A 24,550-nucleotide genomic window follows, 5' to 3' on the forward strand; every position below is an offset into this window, starting at 1 on the left:
CATCAGTTGTCAAGCGATAGTGGGGCGGGGGGGGGGGGGGGGAAAACACAGACACACACACACACACACACATATATATACAACGGGTTTCTTTTCAGTTTCTGTCTACCAAATTCACTCACAAGGCTTTGGTCGGCCTGAGGCTATAGTAGAAGACACTTACCCAAGGTGCCATGCAGTAGGACTTAACCTGGAACCATGTGGTTGGGAAGCAAGCTTCTTACCACACAGCCACTCCTGTGCCCTGTTTCAATTTCAGTCTTATTGTGTGGTACCACTGGACAAGTGTCTTCTACTATAGCTCCTTGTCGACCAAACCCTTGAAAGTGAATTTAGTAGATGGAAACTAAAAGAAGTCTGTTGTGTTGTGTGTGTTACTGTCTCTTTTCCCTGACATTGCATGGTAGTTGGAAGCTAGTGTCACCATCATACAAGCAGTTTCCTTCATTTTCTATCTTCTGTATAAACATGTCTGGTTATGAGGGTTGGTAACGAGAACAACGTCCAGTCAAGGAAAATCCACTTCAATAAATTCCAACCAACTCATCCAAGTATGGAAAAGTGGAGGTTAAAATGATAATGCTGAAAAATACCAGTTCTCGCCCAATTACTGAAGCTAAGCAACATTAAAACTGGCCAGTACTTAGATGGGTGACTCAAGAAACTTGGATGGTGGAAACTTGTTCTTTATGACAAACGTTTGGCAGAGTTGGTAGTGAGTAACAGATAAATAAAAACAACTTGTATTAGTCAAGTGAATTCATTTACACTCTGATATCAGATGCTGTCCAGCTTCACTTCGCCTATCTTTTAATGGTCGATAAATGAAGCACATGGCAGCGATTCCTCTAGTGGGAGTAAGATGGTGACGGCAACAACACAATTGACCAGACAGATTATTCAGTTGTGTCTCAAAAGATTACAGGACACTTGATAGTCTTGGATAGACTGTGATCCTGACAATTTGCTGACTACTGTGAGCTTATAGACAAGTAGTGCCACTGTAACTTATTATGCCCCAAAATACTGTCTTGTAATATAACCTGTAGAAGTGGATCTCTGCTGCAGGTAGAGTAACAGCTCTGGGTGGGAGATAAAAACATGCATGTGGAGGTGCAATGGCCCAGTAGTTAAGGCAGCGGACTCGCGGTCATAGGATCACGGTTTCGATTCCCAGACCGGACGTTGTGAGTGTTTATTGAGCGAAAACACCTAAAAAGCTCCACGAGGTTCCGGCAGGGGATGGTGGCGAACCCTGCTGTACTCTCTCACCACAACTTTCTCTTACTTCCTGTTTCTGTTGTGCCTGTAATTCAAAGGGCCAGCCTTGTCACACTGTGTCACACTGAATATCCCTGAGAACTACGTTAAGGGTACACGTGTCTGTGGAGTGCTCAGCCACTTGCATGTTAATTTCACGAGCAGGCTGTTCTCCGTTGATCGGATCAACTGAAACCCTCGACGTCGTAAGCGACGGAGTGCCAACAACAACTGGGGTCAATATTATTGACTATACACTAGTAGAATTGTACACTAATATGGTTAAAGTTTAATAAGGGAGCAAACTGGCAGGATCATTAACACACTGGGCAATATGCTGAGCTGCATCTTGTCTGTCTCAGCATTCTGAGTTCAAATTCCGTCAAGGTCGACTTTGCCTTTCAATCCTTTCAGGGTTGATTTTCCTTTCAATCTTTTCTGGATCAATGAAATAAGTACCAGTTGAAGATTGAGGTCAATGTAATCGACTTACCTCCTCCCCCAAACTTGCTGGCCTTGTGACAAAATTTGAAACCAATATGGTTATAGTTCAATAACTGAAACAAATGAAAGAATTTATTTATTTTTTGTTTTGTTTTGTTTGTTGTTTTTCATGCTAGTATTTGGTTAGACAACTATATTACCGAGGCATTGTTTTGTGGCCGGATACTCTTCCTGTCACTAACCTTCACTAAGCCTTACCTGTTTTTGGAAGCAAGATTTAACTTATTTCATATGTCTTTGAGAACATGAAACGACTGGGCAGTTTCTTAACAGAAGTGACAACAGCAACAACATCACGAGTTGCTTGTGACTTTCTTATTGTATAAATGAAACGTGCACACACTCACACACACGTGTGTGTGCATGTTTACATTTGTAATCTAAGAATGTTGCTACATTCATTAACAATAACACACACACACACACACATAATTTCTCTCTACCAAATACACTCACAAGGCTTTGGTTGGCCCAGGGCTATAGTAGAAGACACTTCTCAAAGGTGCATGCCACAGGAAAAAACCCAAAAAACATGTGGCAAGGAACCAAAGTTCTGAAGCACACAACCACACCTGCACCTGAAATCAATAACAGTGTGTGTGTGCAGCTGTCTGTCTGTATGTGTGTATGTATGTGTTTGTGCATACATAAGTGTGCATATGTGTGTGATATATTTAGTGAGATTTTTCCTCCTTTTTTGTAAGTTTTTTATTAACACGTAGGTGTTGTGTTCTCTCCATAAACAATTCTTGTTTACAGTTGAATGGCTGGAGTTCTCAGAAAAGTAGACAATTGAAGAGTTGCTTGCTTCAAAATCACATAGAAATATTCAATGTTTCTAACTTTGAGCTGTCCCACCCATGCTTGCACAGAAAGCCACAGTGACCTAGAAGTACACACAGATATGCACGTACACACACAGACACACTCAATATGCACATACACACACTAAAGTACACATAAATATGCACACATACACAATATACACATGTTAGACATACACGTAGAATAGAAGCACTGGAAAGGACACAACATACATGCACACACTCATATTTACTAACCATCAATGCAATACACTTGTATTCACACACACACACACACACACACACACACACACACACAAATATAAAGTAAGCATGAACAACAAATACAAGCACACACATGCACAACATGTGCAAAGTCACAATATATTATACTTGTAAACATACAAATACTGTTAAACACAACACAAATACACAATACAATATATGCATAAATAACATGCACAACACATACACACACACACACACACACAACATATGCAAAGCCACCATACATTACACATGTGCAAATGCACATTGGTAACACAGCACACACATCCACACTCACACATGTGCACACAAAATTTTTTAATTTGTTGCAAGCAGGTTTTCTCCAGTTTTATATATATGATGCAATTTCCTTAAAATTCTGCTTAATGGAAGAAGAAATTAGTTTGTAAAATTTTTTGTCATAATTAATTTTATTTTGTAACACACACACACACATACACACACACACACACACACACACACACACACACACACACACAACGCACACAGCAGATATGCAGAACATACACACACACATGCAAAACACACAACACATACAACACACACACACACACACACACACTATATATATATATATATCTATATAGGCGTAGGAGTGGCTGTGTGGTAAGTAGCTTGCTTACCAACCACATGGTTCCAGGTTCAGTCCCACTGCGTGGCACCTTGGGCAAGTGTCTTCTACTATGGCCTCGGGCTGACCAAAGCCTTGTGAGTGGATTTGGTAGACGGAAACTAAAACGAAGCCCATCGTATATATGTTTATATATATATGTATGTGTGTGTATATGTTTGTGTGTGACTGTGTTTGTCTCCCCCAACATCGCTTGACAACCGATGCTGGTGTGTTTACGTCCCTATAACTCAGCGGTTTGGCAAAAGAGATCCGATAGATTAAGTACTAGGCTTCCAAAGAATAAGTCCTGGGGTTGATGTGCTCGACTAAAGGTGGTGCTCCAACATGGCCACAGTCAAATGACTGAAACAAGTAAAAGAGATATGTGTGTGTGTGTGTGTGTGCATATATGTATATATATATATCTATATATATATATATATATATATATATATATATATATATATATATATATATATATATATATACATGTGTGTGTGTATACAAACAGGCAGAAATCTACTCATGGACATATATTTATACAAGCATTCACACACACACACACACACACACACACACACACTTGCATGCAGCCTACCCAAACACTCTCTCTTTTTCCCTCCCTCCCCTCTCTTTTTCTCCCCTCCTCCTTCTCTCTCTCTCTTTCTCAAACACACACATGCAACAATATACACAATCAAACACACAGCTCATAAACAAGCACAGACCCACACATACACACACACACACACATATTCATGCAACATATACACAAGCACAGAGCTTATAGACAAGCACAGACACACACATATACACACATGCAACATACAAAAGCACATTCAGAACATAAAGACAAGCACACCCACACACACACACACACACCCACACACACTGAATATCTGAAACTAGGAACACACAATAACATTTGTCTTATGTCTACATTTCCTTGTAAAAGGTTTCCTTGGATATTTCTTCTGGTTTAAATATTCATAGAACCCTTTGTGTTTGTTTTTATTACTACCCTCTTAGCCTGCAGCACTTCACTTACTATCGCTATTATTTTATGACAGTGTATCTAGGTCCACATCATCTAATGTATCTTTCCTCTTTTAAGACAGTAGTCTTAATCAATTCAGCTGTTATTTCTAGCAGGTCAACCAACCACATAACAGTTTATTAGTTGTTGTCTTGCTTCTAAATTTTATTGTTGTTTACCCCTAAGTCAGCCCTGGCTAAGCAGACTTATGATCACTGGAGTTACTGCTATGACCATTTACTCAGTTTTTTTGTTTTTGTTTTTTTGCATTGTATAGTACATCTGGGACTACATTATCCAATGTGTCCATATGTTTTCAAGACTGTAGGATGTAAGTTGAGGTGGATTTGGCTGCTATTTCCAGCAGATCTAGCAACCACTTAAAGTAGAAAGAATATGTGTGTACGCATACACACATATTGCATGTATGTGTGTGTGTTTGCATGTGTATGTGTTTGCATGTGTGTGTGTGCACACACACATACACACATACACACAAACATACACACACGCAAACACATGCATGTATTAAATAAAACAAAGGCTGGAAAACTTAATATATTTTTAATTCCATGTTACATGTGCTTCATTACAATATAGGAAATACATTGTAACTATATATATATATATATGTACATAAGTATGTGTGTGTGTTTATGTCTCTTTGCTTTGACATCCTATGTTACTGTCATGCAAATTGTGGCCTTCATTTCCGACCTTCCACGTAAACATGTCTGGTCATGGGAAAATATCACCCTACTTGAAAACAGGTGAGGGTATCTCAAAATAGAAAATCCACCTCAACAAAATCCATCCAACTCATGCAAGCATGGAAAAAGGGATGTTAAAATGATAATGCTCTTGGCTGGAAAGAGCTTTGCATATGGGTGTTGATTCGAGTTGAAAAACAACAGAAGTTTTCCAGGCTGGTGTGGATACAGTAGATATTGGGGGACAGTTATCTGATGTTAAAGCAGTGAAGTGTGAGGAGTGAGCATTCATGCATAGATGTTTTATTAACCCTTTTGTGTTCATTTTCCTCATAAAAATATACTTCCCATGTGTTTTAATTAATTTTGAGAATAATCAAGTATTAGGTGATTTAGTAAAAAAAAAATATATATATATAAATAAATGAAATTCAATATTTAACTTGTGTCTGGAGCTTAACAAAAAGTACTGACATAAAATTATCATAGGAGGTTTTAGTTAAAATAAAAACAAGCTTCTGTGCAGTGGAACCAGAGATAGTTGGTACGGAAAAGATATATTACTATATGGTGTATGAACTTTGGTGGAGGATAAAAAATTAAATTAACAAATTTTTTGATATGAATAAAATAAATTTTCTCTTCCATATCAATATTGTTATCTTATATCCCCTTGATTTCTTGTTTTTTTTTTTTATATTAATTGGTCGAATTACAATAGAGAAAATTAAAGGAGTGGAATAAAATCAACAACTATTTCTGGTGTCTCGGAGATCCATAATAATGTTGGTAGATATGGTTCATCACAATATGTAGCTGTAATGGATATATATATATATATATATATATATATATATATATATATATATATATACATACATACATACATACATACATACATACATACATACATACATACATACATACATATATATATATATATATATATATATATATATATATATATATATATGTGTGTGTGTGTGTGTGTGTGTAATATGACAAGCTTCCACACAGTTTCCATCTACCTGGTTCAGTTTCAAGGCATTGGTTGACCCTGTGTTACTGTAGAAGACACTTGCCATATGTGGGACTGAACCTGAAGCCACTTAGTTGCAAAGCCATGCATGACATCAGTTCATCCACATTCACCATGTCCTCTAATTTGCACTGTCATTGCACCAATGCAAGACAGTGGGTTACTAGAAAAACTATAGGGTCTGAAGAGTTGCTTTGTAAGTTATGTAGTGGAGGTGCATGGCTTAGTGGTTAGAGGTGTTAGACTCACGATTGTAAGATTGTGGTTTCGATTCCTGGACCAGGTAATGCATTGTGTTCTTGAGCAAAACACTTCATTTCACGTTGCTCCAGTCCACTCAACTGGCAAAAATGAATAATCCTGTGACGGACTGGTGTCCTGTCCAACTGGGGAAATAAATACGCCATGGAAACTGAGAAACCAGCCCTTATGAGTCAGTATGAGTTGAGAAGGTAACTACACCTGTCTTTTACCTTACCTTTGCAAGTTATGTTCCAGCTCTTTACATTGCCTGCTACAACATTGGTGTCAAGTTGTGTCAGCCTGAGTCAGTAGCCTTTCCTTTGGATAAAATATTGGTGGCATGGAGGACAAAGAACTTACATATAAGGGACTCACTACTGGTCTTGCTCAAAGACATGTTGCCCAAGCCTGCAAATACTCATGCGGATACATAGTCAATTGTGATCAACAGCTGTACTATTCCTTTTGTAGCCTGCTAAATGAGAAGGAGATTGTTCATCCCTTGCTCTACCCTTTTCTCTTTTCTCTTTTGCTGGTTTCAATCACTGGATTGTGGCCATGTTGGGGCTCCAACTTGAATGGTTTATTTGAACAAATCAACCGCAGTCCTTTTTTTTTTTTTAAAGTCTGGTACTTATTATATTGGTCTCTTTTACTGAACCAATAAGTTATGGGGATGTAAACAAACCAACACCAGTTGTTAAGTAGTGGTTGGGTACAAGCACATACAAAGACATGCACACTCATAGATATGTATGCATATATACACAAACAAATGACTTCTTTCAGATTCCGTCTACCAAATCCACTCACAAGGCTCTGGTTGGCCTTGAGTTATGGTAGAAAACACTTGCCCAAGGTGCCACACAGCAGGATTGAACCCCAAACCATGTGATCGAGAAGCCATGTCTGTGCTTTCTCTTATTCTTGGAGGAAAGAGACACATTGACTGATTGCCCCTTACCATCCCATAATGCAATATAGCCAATTCTAAGAAAATGAAGAGAGAGAGAGAGAGAAAAATGAATTGATCCCAGTACTTGACTGGTATATTTCTTAATGGAATCAATGAAGGGCAAAGTTGAACTCAGCTGTATTTGAACTCAGAATGAAAACTTCATGAACCATGTCTGCAAGACATTTATCCAATGTCCTAATAACATTTCCACTCACCTCTTTATACATTACTTTATATGTGACATGAAATAATTCAATGTCAGTTCACTTTTTTGTTCACCCAAATGATTAAAATTTACGCCTCATAAATTATTATATCTACTTCCGCCTAGTTTATTTTCGCAACAAAGAATATATTAATACTAATAGTATACTAAATGTTCTTCAGAGTTGTTGTACTTGTCTAACAAGTGACTTAGTCTGAGACCATGAAGTAGTTGTACTGAAGAAGATCTATTTTAATTGCTTAACAACACACAAATCTATTCAATTATTTTATGTCCTGTTGAAATATTTGTTGCACAACTACAACTTGATGACAAATTGGGTTTTACTACAAAAAATTAAACACATATTCACAGATTTTAGTGTGTAGATATTAAAATATATTTGAGAAATTTGTCTTGAAAATATCCGTCCAGTTAAACTTATCTCAACTAGCATTTTTTTTTTTTTTCTTTGAACAACAAGCAAAATCAGTGGAGCAGTAGGCAAAACAAAATATATATATTTTGTAGCATTTAGGTTACATATCCTTACATTCTGGGTTCATTCCCACTCCAATGACAACCAAATTTACTTTACCTTTTGACCTTCTGGTGAAGGCACATAGCTTAGTGGTTAGTGTACACAGCTTACAATCATAAGGTTGTGAGTTTAATTCTCAGTAGTGCAGTGTTTCCTAGAGCAAGACCCTTTATTTCACAGTCCTCCAGTCCACTTAGCTGGAAAAAATGAATTGTACCTGTAGTTCAATGGGCTGGCCTTGTCACATTCAGTGTGTCATGCTGAATCTCTCTAAGATTTACATTAATGGTATGCATGTCTGTGGAATGCTCAGCCACTTGCATGTTGATTTCACCAGCAGGCTGTTTCATTGATCGAACGAACTGGAACACTTGTCGCAGTAACCAACAGAGTGCCGCAGCCTTCTGGTGTCAATAAACTAAATGCTAGACAAGCAGAAGTGAAAATTCTCTGAAGGCTTGTGGTTTATTGGAAGGAGTATTGGTCTCATGATTATACAGTTTTGGATTTAATTCATGGATTGAGTGATGTCCTTGAGCAAGGCATTTTATTTCACATTAGCCTGGGGGTTTTTTCAGCTGAAAATGTGTTTAAATTTGAATGAGCAGATCCTATGCTATCGATCTAAACTTCAGTCTGATCTTGACACATTACAGTAATGGATTATTGACTGATAACTCAAGTTTACTGTAGACAAGTGCCACTGCCATTTGACATTTTGAGAGGAATAACTCAGAATTTACCTACTTCCCTCATCTTGTCCAGAATATCAATTTGGTGGAAGATGTCTAAAGATATGCAACCTAAGAAATACCCTCCCTTGGTCATTTATCATACCTTGAATATATTGCTTCTCAAGGCATCACCATTTTAATCTTTTAGTATTTAGCAGCTGACTTGGTAGAAAACCACATGGTTATTCACCATCTTTCCAGCTACAACTTAGGCCACCTTTTCAAAATTCAATACATCTCCCACTTGCTTATAAAATCAAAAAACAGTGCAACACCCATGACTTTTTGGAGGCATTTTTTTTGCACACAGAATTGTCAAAGCATGGCATAAACTATCAGCATCAGTTGTTAGCTGTCGGGACACTGCATCCTTCAAAAATTCCTTACTTCCTCAAATTTACCATCATTATTCCTGAAAAGTCTATACACCTTTCCTGACTCTTTTAATGTCTATTTTTCTATGTTTCTGTGTTTTATTCTGTGTCCTGTACACATACTTCAAACCTTCATTTCTGTCTTTCTGTACTTGACTTATATATCTGCTTTCCACCTGTTCTCTGAATCAAGTTGTAGTGCACCTGAGCACTGAATACAATAAACTCATTATTATTATTGTAATTACGTAAGGTGGCAAGCTGGCAGAATCGTTAGCACGGCAGGTGAAATGCTTATCAGTATTTTGTCAGTCTTCGTGTTCTGAGTTCAAATGCTGCCGAGGTCAACTTTGCTTTTGTCCTTTCAGGGTTGGTAAAATAAGTACCAGTTGAGTACTGGGGTTGATGTAATCAGCTATCCTCTCCCCAAAATTTCAGTTGTTGTGCCTATAGTAGAAAGGATTATTATTATAATTATGTTAAAATGTTTATGTGTTAACATTTTTTTCTTCTTCAGAAATTGAACTTTGTAAGTAATTGTTTTTTTTTTTTTTAAATATACAAATAGCAAATAAAAATTTATTCTTTGAATCAACAAATATCTTAGAACAATGGTTCTCAAAGTGGGCAGTACTGCTCCTGGGGTGGGGGTCCGCGCTGAAGAAAAATGGGGGCGATAATGGGGTGGCCAAAAGGAGGCGATGGATGTAAAACAACAAAATAACAGGTTAATTAGGTTAAGTTTTATTTGTGAAATACAATAGTTTTGAATTTGTTTCAGAAAGAGGTCTATGTTTATGGTGGTTAGTTGGGGTGGGGGCACTAGGAATGTGGCCTGGGTACCAAGTCGGTGGCAACCTGAAAAAGTTTAGGACCCACCGTCTTAGAACATTGCACAAAATACCCTGCAGTATTTATTTCAAATCTTTACATTCTGAGTTCAAATCTTACCAAGAGTCAGCTTTGTCTTTCATCCATTCAGAGTTGATGAAACAGATTCCTGTCAAGTTCAGGGGTTGATAAACTTAACTATAAGCTTCCCTTAAAATTTCTGATCTTGTTTCCTATATTAAGAAAGCATTGGACTAGCAGAATTGTTTGAGCATTAGATGAAACGATTTCTGATATTTGTTCTGGTTCTTTATGTTCTGAGTTCAAATCCTGCTGAGGTCGACATTGCCTTTCACCTATCCCCCCCCCCACTACTGAATTTCGGATCTTCTTCCTATGCTAGAAACAATTATTATCATTTTATTTATTGTTTTTGTTTTTTATTGCTGTTTGATGCCAACTGGATATTAAATGCTTGGAGAGTCTTGTATACTTCATCATCATCATTCATTCATTTTCCATGCTGGCATAGGTTAGACAGAGAGCTGCACCAGGCTCCAGTCTATTTTGGATTGGTTTCCACAGCTGGATGCCCTTCCTGATACCAACCACACTTCAGAGTGTACTGAGTGTCTTTTATGTGTCACTGGCACAGGTGCCTTTTATGTGTCACCAGTACTGGCCATGACCAGTATTTCACTTAGCTTGACATGTCTTCTCAAGCACAGCAAACTGCCGGAAGTCTAAGTCACTTGTCATTTCTTCTGTGAAATTGAACAACCGGAGATCATATTTCACTGCTTCCCCACATGTCTTCCTGAGTCTACCTCTTTCACTGGTTCCCTCCATAATTAGAGATCGGCACCCCTGTGTTTCAAGTATATCAAGGAGTTTGTCACAATCTACAGTTAACCTTATATATTTGTGTGTGTATGTATGCATGCGCACGCATGTGTGTGTGTGTATTTGTGTCTGTGAGAATGCATGGCTTTGTGGTTAGAGCTTAAGATTGTGGTTTCAATTCCTAGACTGGTAGATGCATTGTGTTCTTGAGCCAAACACTTCATCTCACGGTGCTCTGTGATCACTTCGCCACCTAACATGTGGTATATCGTGTACCTGTTCAGGCAACGTCAATTTGATGGAGAAAGTTAGCTAATGGCACATACATTTGATCACTTTGAGCAAATCATCTGTGCAGGTTGTTTGGCAAAAGTTGAATGCTCATACTTTATCTTTGATGGGAGAGTCCATCACATGTATGTATGTATATATATATATATATATATATATATATATATATATATATATATGTGTGTGTGTGTGTGTGTGTAGATAGATAGATAGATTGATAAAATTGGATATTTAATAAATGAGTGGAATTGAATCAGTGTCCCTGTTAATTATATTGGCATGATGAATCTCCCTAGACAACAAAATTTATTTCAACTCACAAATTTACATATAGAATCCTGCAAACCAGATAAAAAGACAAAGTGTGTGTGTGTGTATATATATATATATATATATATATATATATATATATGTGTGTGTGTGTGTGTGTGTGTGTGTGTGTGCTGGGGTGGCTGTGTGGTAAGAATCTTACTTCCCAACCACATGGTTCTGGGTTCAGTTCCACTGCATGGCACCTTGGGCAAGTATTTTCTACTATAGCCTTGTGCCAATCAAAGCCTTGTGAGTAGATTTGGTAGACGGAAACTGGAAGAAGCCCATCGTATATATATATATATATATATATATACACACACATACGTGCACACACACACACACACACACACACATATATGTATGTATGTATATACTTGTGTGTCTGTGTCTGAGTTTGTTGCCCCGCCATCACTTGACAACCGATGCTGATGTGTTTATGTCCTTGTAACTTAGTGGTTTGGCAAAAGAGACTGATTGAATAAGTACTAGGTTTACAAAGGTTAAGTCCAAAGTTTGATTTCTTCAAAGAAGAAAAGAATGTGTGTGTGTTAAGTGGTAGTTGTGTGTTCTTCCCTTGCTTAAAGTCAAACTTGTTGCTCTTTTCCGTAGTGTCTTGATAACCTCATATGATAAATATGCCATGGTGTTGTTGCATGATAAGGTGGTGAGTGGAATAGAGAAATTAGCTTTAGTGTTTTCAGTTCACCTTTACCATATGATGTCGTCTCTGCAATATCTTACTTCTCTAATGTCAATATACTTCATTATCTGTCAAACACTGTAAACCCTGCACTAGTAGTAGCAACAGTAATATTAACAGTATCTGCAATATTAACTATATAAAACCCTAGTAGCAGCTACCATAGTAAGTGATAGTGATTGCATCAACATGAGGATCTGCTGCAATATTTGCAGCAATAGCATGTATATGCAACAGCGATGACAGTAACAACAACAACAACAGCTAAAATAATGTGAGCTTGTTTAGTCAGAATAACTAGAGAGGTTGGAATGAACCTAGACTCGATTCTGATGTTTGAAAAGTGGATTTATTCTGTTAATGCTGTTGTAGAAATGAGGTAAAAGAGGAAAAATTTGATGTTATGTAGACTCTTCTAAAAGTCAGAAACCATCATAGTCATTGTCATCATTGTTGCCATCATCATCACCACCATCATTATTTAACATCCGTTTTCCATGTCTGCATGGTTTGAGGGGTTTGATAGGATCCAGCAAACCACAGGGCTGTGTTGAGCTCCAATGTTAGCTTCAGTATGTTTTTTTTTGTGGCTGGATATACCTCGTAATACCAACCACTTTACCGCAGTGAGGTTGCTGTGTTAGAAGTTTATAAGAATTTCAAGAACACAATAGCTTTGCCTTACACTGATTATAAGACAACCTAAAAATAAAGAAAAACTGTGTAAGTTGTAGTTAGAGAACCTAAAGAGATGTGACATGTTACACTAATTTTTTTGTTTTTTTATGCACCCCTTTCAAAGCCTGGCCAGGCTCATAGGCCTGGTTTCCCAGTTTCTATGGCGTATGTGTCCCCCTAGCTGGACGGGACACCAGTCCATCGCAGCGTTACTCAAGAAACAGGAAGAAAGAGTGAGAGAAATTTGGGGCGAAAGAGTACAACAGGGATCGTCACTCCACCCACCCACCCCCTGCCGGAGCCTCGTGGAGCTTTAGGTGTTTTTGCTCAATAAACACACACAACGCCCGGTGTGGGAATCAAAACCATGATCCTCTGACCGCGAGTCCCCTGCCCTAACCACTGGGCCATTGCGTCTCCACATGTTACACTAATGCATTTATCAAATAATAATATTTTTATGGGATGTTATATAGTGAAAATTGTGGATATCATGGTTGAAACATGTTTGTGTGAATGTTATGGTTGAAATATAGTATCATGATAGTTGGAATAATTAAATTTTTACAAAACAGGGATGGGAACTGCTCATAAAGAAAGCACCTGCAAAATACAAGAAATTGAAGGAGTTCTTCCTATGAAATCAACAGTTTCTATGTGTTGTTCGGAAAGAAGTCTTTAATCTTACTGTATTCAGAGAGGAAGTTGATGGTGTGTCCAGGTGCATTACAGGATGATTTACGGAAAAACAGTTGGAACTTAGTGATAGAATATTGTTGGATAGCAATATCTTTTAGATTAGATTAAAAGGTCGTGAATATCAAACATGACTGAAACTAATTTAGAGAAAATGGTTCTAGAGTTCTCTTTGGGTTGATTGAATGATGAGGTATTGAGTAAGAATGTTGGTGCAACTACACATCAAATGGCCTCTTTCTGTAATAAGCACATAATGCCCCTGACTGGGGCATCTTCCATTTTGCATTTTCTGGAAGAGTCTAGTTTCATAGTCAGGGAATTAATGCATAAACATACAGCCAGTATCTACAAAGATTATTGAACTGTTAAATGTTGTTCTTCCTGGTCTTGTCTTCCTGCTACTGATGATGTCTTATGTCATGTACAGGTTGAAGGTGGCCATGCAGATGGGCACCTAGAGCAGTCATGGGCAAGCTGTAGCTCTCTGAATGGCATGACTAACAAAAAATTACCTTTTTGGTAGTATAGCTCACCTGATGAACCACCCTCTCTCATGTGGCCTGCTTCTTGAAAAAGGTTGCTCTATGCCTGATATAAAGTGCTCACAGTGATCAAGTTTGTTATACTTATTACATACAAACTTTTTTTTTCTCATGGCCATTAATTATATTTTCATGTGGCAAACTTATTAGATACCAGTTAAGTACTGAGACCAATATATAGTTGGCTGTACTTTCTTGTCCAAAAGAATTTGTATCCATATGTGAATGTTAGACAGCATTGTCTTGGACAAAATGCTTAGTAACATTTCTTCTAGTTCTTTACATTCTTAGTTCAAATTCCATCAGAGGCAACTTTGCTTTTTATCCTTTCAGCATTGATTAAATAAGTACCAGTGAAGTACTAAAGTTGATGTAATCAACTTGCCCCATCCCCTCAAAATCAGGAAGAATATGTATATATATGAAGTATAAGGAAAGGAAAAATTGTAGGTGTAGACTAACTTTAATTTATAATCCCTTTTATGGATTTTGACATCCCTTTGAAGGACCTCGCCTCTTTTGTGTGTGTGTGTGTTGAGTGGTAGCTGTGTGTTCTTCTCTTGTTTCTCGTCAAACTTGTTTCTCTTTTCAGTAGTGTCTTGATAGCTTCATATCATAATTATTATAGTTTACTTGAAGGCAGCAAGCTGACAGAATCTTCAGATGTTGGAAAAAATACCTTACAGTATTTCTTCCAATTCTTTACGTTCTGAATTGAAATTCTACCAAGGTCAACATTGTCTTTCATCTTTCTGTGGTTGATGAAATAAATTCTAATAAAGCCATGGGATTGATAAACTCCACTATAACTTTCCCTCAACATTTCTAGACTTGTTCCCTTTATAAATAATTAGAGGCATTGCACTACCAATTTTGCCTTTCCTCTGTTTAGGGTTAATAAAATGAAGTACCTGTTAAGTACTGCTGTCTCAGTGATATCAGCTGACATCCCCCCCCCCCCCAAATTGCTGGCCTTGTCCCTACTGCAGCACTATCGTTATGGTTTGTTTGTATCATTATCTCGCCCTTCTTTCTTTCCGTACGTGTTGACCTCGAAAAGCAGACATATTTTCTTTTGTAAAAAGTAATGCAAGGGAGATAACTAATATACTCGATTTTAATTGGTTATCTCCCCTGCATTGCATGTCGACCGCTAATTTTTAATATTTTGTTTTTGTGATTTTAAATCCCACTGCGCTTGAGAAAATTTATATTCAATACATATTTAAATTTCAATGTTAGGTGAGTCTTCTTTTACCACCCAATGTTATCAACAAAATTAACTATCCTGACTGGAAAGACAACAGACGAACCTCGGTAGAGTCCACTACACTTGCTAGGTTAAATCTCCTTAAAATCAGACATTATCAGCCACAGACAGATACATTGTACAATGTAATCCACTTACTTAAGCCCTCTTCTCCCTATGGAAAGCCTTTGACGGCTTTTCTCTACTGTTCTCAAATCTAGGCTGTCTTTTCTGCTTCTCTTCGTTTCAATCGCTGCTTCTTCAGCTTTGCTTCAGTCTCCTGCATATGTTTCCCAAAGGGAAAACCTTTCTCTCCTCATTTGTCTTCTTGTCTTGTAACAGCATTCTCCCAAACAGGGTTAAGCCAGCTCCTATTGAGTTCACCTCATCACAGGTCAAAGCGGTTGATGCACATCTGTTGGCGGCCAATTATACAGCATGTTGAAGCCATTCCTGGTTTCAGTGATGAACGCCAAAGACTCGAGGGCCAGAAACAAGCTCCATATCTGCTTTGACTATTGTGATCCACGTCTTCAGCTCCCCTAGGTGTTGTTGGTCTTGAACTGCTATCGAGGCTTTTGCTGCTTGCTTTTTTTTTTTTTTTTTTTTCTAGATAGGTTTGTTGGCCCTACACAAGCGCATATTTACCTCTGAGAAGAAGTGGTCCCATGTTCATCTGGTTTCTATCCTTTGACCTGTCTGGCATGAGAGCCCCTACCAGGAGGTTGTACTCCACTCTTCTCGTGTAACAGTCAGGGTCATTGAGACACACAAATCACCATACTGTAATAAGGATTGGCAGGGAGGCAGATTTGGCGTTGGGGGGGGGGGAATGCCCCCTTCAAGAAAAGAAATGTACCCTTCTAAATAATGTTATTGTACCCCTTTCTCATGGAATTGTATTCCCTTCTGACCTTGTGCCCTCCCTTTGAAAAATTCCTGGGACCACGCATGACTGGATCTTTGGTGGATAACTTAGTCTAAGCTATATGAAAGAAATGATGTTCTCATGCTTGATTGCTTTTTCTAATCACAAGAAGTCTGTTAAATCATGACAGACTTGAACTAAGTAACAACAAGTTATTATTATTCTAAATCTTTATTGTAACAGAGTTAATTATTTCCTAGTCCACAGCTGTTACTAAGACTGTGAATAAGAGATTAACTCACATTCAGCTTACTTGAGTTTTCACTTTACAATTCCTGAATAATATATATTCACTTCAATAATTAACACTGTGCTAAGGTATGGCCGTCACACCATCTAATCCCACTCCTAAAATAAGTCTGGCTTTGTGTCTGATTAAGCTTATAATATCTTTTGTTGATATTTCTTGACACTTCAAATCTGAAGTAGACAATGATGAGCTCTAAAGAATACTTTACATCTGAATAACATTATTCAAGTCTATGCTGTAGAATTATTGACATTTGAATAAAGTATGTGTGTGAGTGTGAGTGTGCCATCATCATCATCATCATCATCGTTTAACGTTCGTCTTCCATGCTAGCATGGGTTGGATGATTTGACTGAGGACTGGCGAACCAGATGGCTGTACCAGGCTCCAATCTGATCTGACAATGTTTCTACAGCTGGATGCCCTTCCTAACGCTAACCACTCGAAGAGTGTAGTGGGTGCTTTTATGTGCTACTGGAACGAGGGCCAGTCAAGTGGTACTGGCAACGGCCACGCTCAAAATGATGTTTTTTACGTGCCACCTGCACAGGAGCCAGTCTAGCGGCACTGGCAACGACCTCGCTTGAATGTTTTTTTATGTGCTACCGGCACTAGTGCCAGTAAGGCAACGCTGGTAACAATCACGCTCAAATGGTGCTATTTACGTGTCACTGGCACAAAAGCCAGACAGCTGCTCTGAAAATAAAATTTTTTACATCAAACAGGCCTTACCTTAAAATGAGGTGTAAAAAACAAACATATATATACATATACACATTCACAGCTTATTTGGTGGACTTTTTTCCTGAGTTATATGCTGCTGAAGCTGGGGGGTAAATCTAATGTACCCATGTATCTTTTATACAGTCAAATAAGGTTTGTACATGCATACATTTATATATATATGTGTGTGTGTGTGTATACAAATGCATTTACATATATATATATATATATATATATATATATATATATATATATATATATATATATATACTCCAAGAGAGTTAGAGGTTGAGGATTCAACCCACTAAGGGATAGTATCTATCCAATATACTGCTAGGAGGGTACCCAATTATTGTTACACTAGTGTTATACCAAGTGCAATAAGGGGGTTATTTTACCCTATGTGTGTGTGTATATATATATATATATATAATATATACATATATATATATGTGTGTATATATATATATATATAGATATATATATATATATATATAATATATACATATATATATATGTGTGTGTGTGTGTATGTAATGATTGAGGAAAACAGAATATGGAGTTAGCAAGAATCTTTATATAAAGGTTCTTGTTAACTTCATTTTCCATTTCTCTCATTCATTATAAACTCAACGAACATCATGGAATTCCTGACATAGACCCAATGACAATTATATCATAACCACGGATGACATCAGGTAACCTAAGCATTGTAAGTGCTTTAATCGGCACATTATTAGATTAATACCCAAAGTTCAAATAATTATGTGTGTGTAATGATTATTTAGACAATATCTTGATCATACTGCCAACCACCATAATGTAAGAGTTTAGCTTACCTCCAAGTAAGCATTCTAGCACTTTTTTTGTTTTCTAGTTGAAGTTAACTCTCTTAAATAATATTGTTAACTCCTACGAGAAAGAAATACTGATATTACAAGTTTTCATTTTATCTTTCTTCTGAAAAATTGAACCTTGTGTAAGGGACCAAAAATTAATCAAAAATTAATCTAATATTTTAGCTCTGTTAACTCCATCTTCAACTTGCAATTATTAAAAAAAGAAGAAAAAAAATGTTATTACTTACCATAATGAATTAATTATTGTAACACATAATACATTTACATATTTTGCAGGTAAGAGCTGCTGGTGGTTTGATAAAATATTTGGAGAAAAACCGTATTGGAATAGAATTGGAAGATATAAATGTTCGAGTGCCATTTGTCAATATTCAAGTGTTTTCTCTGTAAGTTATCCAGAAATTCTCTGCTTTATGTTATCATGGTTAATATCTAAACAATTGTTCTATGTTAAAATACTTATTTGAAACCTTAGAAGTCTCTCTTATGATAAACTAACAAAATAGGGTTCCTCTAGAGGATCACTGGAGTAATGTTGCTTGACAGAGTGCATAGCTCATAGATCAGTCTCTGAAAGTCAAGCTGCTACTTTTCCGTATTGAGAGGTCACAGCACCAGTACTATGGACATGTAGTTAGAATCTGGCAAGATGGATTCTTTAAACTGAGGTAACAAGTAGGAAACTTAAGGATGGACCAAAAATGATAGGGTTGGATAATATGCATAGTCTCAGTTGGTCATACCTGGGAATCCAACCAAATTGTTTAACTCTTTAACATTCAGAATATTCTCTCAAATGTAATGCTTATTTATTCAATTGTTCTTAATTAATCATGCATTATTTTGTAGCTTTGAGATTCAATGAGTTGATTGCTTATTTTTAGATACACATTGTAGAGTTGCTGTGAGAGATTAGATCTGGTTGATTTGAACATAAAGCAGGCAGAATATTTTGGCTTGATGTGGCCAGTTTAAATGCTAAAGGGTTAATGACAGTTGCTTCTGATTGGACATTTTGGAGGAAGTGCCAAGAATAGTGGGTGGAGAAGATGGGTAGATGGATGGGTACACTTACATCGTTAATTTTTGAAAACTTTATTCAACTGATTTTTACTGAAAGAGACCATCACTTTCCTTGAATGCTAGTGTTTGGCTTTAAGAGGAAGACTACAGCAGGGCAATGTTGTTTCATGGTCATTAATAAAAGTGGTACCACCTAGCTCTGCATCACTTACTAATAATGGTCAAATGTTGAGGAGATATCTAAGTGTAGAAAAAAATACATAAATAAGCTATGTGTAAAGTATGCTGTTTAGTGCAGCGGAAATATTATAGATTTTAGACATGTAAAATACTTTCTTCATAATATCTAACTTGTTGTAAGGCAGCAAGCTAGCAGAAACGTTTGGATTAAGCTGGCATGCTAACGTTTCTGCCAGCTCGCTGCAATGCTTAGCAGTATTTCGTCTGTCTTTACGTTCTCAGTTCAAATTCTGCTGAGGTCAACTTTGCCTTTCATCCTTTCGGGATTGATAAATTAAGCACCAGTTGTGTACTGAGGTCGATCTAACCAACTGGCATCCAGTCCCCCAAAATTTCTGGCCTTGTGCCTAGAGTAGAAAAGAATATCTAGCTTGTTGGCTTACAATTATAGGGTGAAGTCTCGCTGGTAATAACTTCACTTTTTATTCCATTCTAGTTGATAAAATGTATCCTGTAGCTCAATAATGAACTTGAAAGGTGAAAACTATGCATTTGCTCCATTGGAGACATTAGTGTTTAATATTTTATTATATGTGACAGAATAAAGAAAAAAATTATTTTACCTAAGTAAAGATATATGCCTAATCAAGACTTAATTACAATATATCTGAATTAAAATTTATATTTTGAATATTTTGCAGGAACGATCAAGTGATAATAGATAACACAGCACTGTCGTAAGTGATCCACTGTATCTTAACTTTGCTAGTGTTCCAACGGTTGTAAGACTAACTGTTGAATAATGCCGCTGTTAGCATAATAGGTTCGTTATCATAAGAACTGAGACAGCTTCAAATATTGACCAATGATATCTGCTACAAATAAAATGGCTCTGAACATTTCCAGCATGCTACAAAAACAGTCGGTCCACAAAAATAATAAAGAGTACATAGTGGTTGTGTATTGCATGGAATAGTCTAATATATTCATGTGTGTGTGTATATATGTATACATTACGCGCGCGCGCACACACACACACACACACACACACACACACACACACACACACATATTGGGTCATCCCATAAATAATGCAGTGTTTTTATACTTCTTTTATTTTTCAAAATTAAGATACACAAAGTTATTTTTTTAATCTAAAATATACACTCCTTCATTTTCTACAATGCTCTTCAATCAATCTGGTAGACTTGCAAGGCCCCTCTTCCAAAATTCATTTGTCCATGATGAAAAATATTCCTCAAGTACTGTTCTGACCTCATCTACAGAATTCATAGTTTTCTGTCCAAATGATTTTGAAGACTGTGAAATAAATGATAATCAGATGGAGTAAGGTCCTGCGAATATAGTAGATAGAGCATTGTTTTCCATTCAAACTGCTCCAGCCTTTGGAATGTCATCCTCGCTGTTTGTGGCCGAGCATTATCCTGATGGAAGAACACCTTTCGTCTTGAAACCAAAGATGGTCGTTTTTCTTCTAGCGCTAACTTAAGCTGGTCAAGCTGCTTGCAGTAGATCACCTTTATTACTGTTTGGTTTGGGTTTAAAAGTTCAACATAGATTGAACCTTTCATATCACACCAAACAGATAACAACACCATACCATATATATATATATATGTTATATACACACACAGTATGTATATGGTGAGAGAATAGAGTAGTTAAATAGATTCTTTTTACCAATACGTAAGAGATTGGTAACATTACTATAAGTTTCAAAGTGTATGTGTGTGTTTGTGTGCACTGTACCAGTGATATACTTGGACAAAAATCAATTAATTAAGTCTCCCCCACCCTCAACCATGCCCAACCAATCAAAAAGCCATGTACATCACTACATTCTTATATTTCAGTGCTTTGCAGATCTTCCGGAAGGAAACTCACCCATCAGTATATAAATCTGGGCAGAGCTGTAGCAAAGAGGGATTTAGCTTATTTGGTAAATGACATTTTGTTGGGTGTTGCTGCCCTTGTTGTTGTTGTTGTTGTTGTTGTTGTTGTTGTTGCTGGTGTTGTTGCTGCTGCATCCAGTTTTGTCGTTAAGACTGTTTTTGTTACGATTATGTTTTTTAGGCGTTGGTTTTTGTTAGCATTGTTGTTACCAGATACTGCAATTACCATCATTGCTATTATGTTGTTTAGATCAAGACCAATGACGAAAAGGCATTCATTTTCTGTGTGTCAGTGACACTGTATTATTTAATGTGTCCTCTTCTCTGATATCATCCTCTCTTTGTGTATATTAAACACTACATTGTTTTGTTTATTTTTAAAAAAAATTTTTTAAGCAAGATGCGTTTTGAGGGACATTTGACTGTTGTTTCTAGCTGGTTGTGTGACTACTTAAAAGCTCCCTCATTGATTCATGCTGTTGTTATTGAAGCTTGAGGTATTATTGGTTGTACTGTTGATTGTTGTTGAGCTGAATATCAAAACGTACATTGAGTGTGGGATAGAAAGTGACAAAGGAGTTATTTCCCTTTACATTTTGAGTTCAAATCCTGCTGAAGCTGTCTTTGCCTTTCATTCTTATGGAAGGAGAGTGATTAAAACAAATGCCAATTATTTACAGGGGTTGACTAAAGCAGTTATAATCTTTCCTTCCAAAATTTTTTTTTCATTTATTCTGAGGAATGGGAAGGCAATATTCAAGACCTTTGCAAACCTACTTTGGACTTATGAGGCTGTTGTTTTTATTTGGGCTCCTGTCAGCTCTGGCCAAGCACCTCTAGGATGAACAATATTGCAACTATAACACACCATCGCCGTCGTTGCTGTTCCTTAAAGTTCAAATCATACCAAGGCTGCTTTTATTTCTTCATAATCATTAAAAGAAGAACCAATATGCAGAATCGTTTTATCGCACTTAACAAAATGCTGAGGTCAGCTTTGCCTTTCATCCTACCAGAATCAGTTTTGCTCACACTCAGAATGAGAAACCACTTAGCAAAGTCTCAGTAGAACGACTAACATCTCTACCTTCCAATGCTCATTACTAGAGCCTTGTACACTATCCAGTTAAATATGGAGGATTGATTTAATTATTTTTTATATTATTGATAATTTCTATTGATTATTAATTACCATTATCAAAACCTTATGTTCTAGCAAGGATAGCCACTATCCTTGTTTGATTTCCACTTGAAGTCAAATCCTTTCACTTATCCCTTTCCAAAAGACATTTGCAGTATGACTATCACACAGTCCTATTTTGCTCTCCAAACAGTTTGTGGCTTTCTATCGTAAAACCAATCATTGTTATATATTTTTATTACATAAGTTTTGGTATTATTTTAATTTCGATTTTATATTTTTTGACATTTTTCAGGAATTCTCAACAGATGCAAATCTCAACTTGGCAGCAAACTACTAAGGTAAACATGTTCTGGATCACTCTTTTGCTTGTAGTCAAAGTATAGATATTGAGTAGTGGGGTGGGGGTGGGGGGACAGGCCTATTGATTTAACCCTTAAGTGTTTAAACCGGTCATATCAGGCCAAAATTGTCTTCCTGTTTTATGCTCAAACCAGCCAGCTCTGACCTCTCACACCTACCCTACAAAGTCATTCTAAAAATAAACAGGGACATCATCAAAATCTCAGAGTTACAAGATGCTGTACAATTAACTTAAAATAATGTAATTAAACAGGCTTTACGTTTGACAGAGTAATCTGAATGCTAAAGGGTTAATCTAACATGAGAAGAATACTTCACTACAACTGTTTTACTGAGTGGGTGAGAATGTACTGGGCTCCCCTCATGGCCTCCATAATGTTACATGACTGATATATTTGCCAATCTTGTATAGGAATGACACTTCATTAGCTTACTTCATCCTGTTGTAAGCTAACAGAGCACTTATCAGTTGCATAGTATTCCTGTCACCTACACAAAAGTGTTGTTTGCCCTTGCTCGTATGTTTGCTTGATCAGGGCTGACCTTTGGCCAAACAACAACATCAAGAACATTATAAGTCGATAATTGTCTCTTGGAGTTGCAGTATTAGGCTGAAGCTCCACCATGTAGCATTTAAAGATATTTTCCTGAAGAATTTAGAACTCAGTATCCATTGAGGGGTATTTCTGATTATGAAAACTGAAGAAATGACACTATTTACCACAGATACTAGAAAGAGCAACCTAATTCTCCCTCAGTTCACATCTTAAAAATGAAGGGACACATTGCATAGTGTCATTCTAATTACAGCACATCTGAAAATACATAGAATGGTTATAAGTGACATGCTTTTGGTCACATGTCCGATTATTCTTGGTTGTCCTGGGACAAATCAATAACAATAAAATAGTTCTCGGCCGATTTTTTCATCTTAAACATTGATTCTAACGCTCTTAGTTTATTTTTCTTATTTCAAGACGCTGGTTTTTAACACCTACAAAAAATGTAGAAATTCTTCAACAGCGCCACAGTGCCATTGCCTACTTTATCAACAAGTGCCAAAGTGACATTGTCCGAAGTCTTGAAGGATGCTTACTGCATATCCGAAGTATCTCTGTAGGTTTGCACTCTACTATTTTCTTTAATCCGTTTAAATTTGTAAGCTTATCTATTGTATTTCGTTTTTGGATTTGGTTTGCAAGATTTTTTATGTGATTTCATGTGTTGAAGCATATTCTGTTGTGTCTGGGGAGAGTCATTTTCTTATTGTGCCGTAAAATTTAACACACTCACTGGTAAAATTTCCACTTCTTTTTCTTTTTATTTTCCTAAAATTTTCATTGCATTTTGCAACCTTATCAATAGTCTTGACTGTCCATTATTTACGCTGCGTTCTTTTTTACTTTCAAATTTCAGGCTGGCAGGGCCAAACAAGGTGCTACAGCTTGTTATAAAACATAATAGTACATCAACAGACATTGTTGTATAATATAGTACACCATGGTTGTCTTATAGCACATTTGATAATCTGCAATCAGCTGTAGCAATTTCTTGCACATTGTAGTACATTGTAAGATACTGTAGTGCATATTGTTTAACCCCGGGTCAGCCTTGATTGAGTAGACCTATAATCAAAAGATTTCAAGCTGTGACCATCTCATATTTATCCATATCAAGAACTACATTTTCCCTTTGTGTGATCTATTTGAGAAG

General features: G+C 36.9%; 1 protein-coding gene across 4 annotated transcripts in view; it reads left to right on the top strand.

The window, feature by feature from the left end:
• The window catches only part of LOC106874433 (mutS protein homolog 5), a 246,330-nt gene that overhangs the window by 190,098 nt on the left and 31,682 nt on the right, over window positions 1–24,550 (top strand). For all 4 annotated transcript variants that reach the window (XM_052970104.2, XM_089356478.1, XM_052970105.2 and 1 more), the window contains 5 exons: window positions 18,494–18,603; window positions 20,122–20,157; window positions 21,295–21,380; window positions 22,770–22,815; window positions 23,815–23,953. In XM_052970104.2, coding sequence (XP_052826064.1) covers window positions 18,494–18,603; window positions 20,122–20,157; window positions 21,295–21,380; window positions 22,770–22,815; window positions 23,815–23,953 — 417 coding nt within the window. The remainder of the gene's footprint in view (window positions 1–18,493; window positions 18,604–20,121; window positions 20,158–21,294; window positions 21,381–22,769; window positions 22,816–23,814; window positions 23,954–24,550) is intronic.

Source organism: Octopus bimaculoides, chromosome 8, assembly GCF_046866305.1.
Source record: "Octopus bimaculoides isolate indiv1 chromosome 8, ASM4686630v1, whole genome shotgun sequence".
Classification (NCBI taxonomy): Eukaryota; Metazoa; Mollusca; class Cephalopoda; order Octopoda; family Octopodidae; genus Octopus; species Octopus bimaculoides.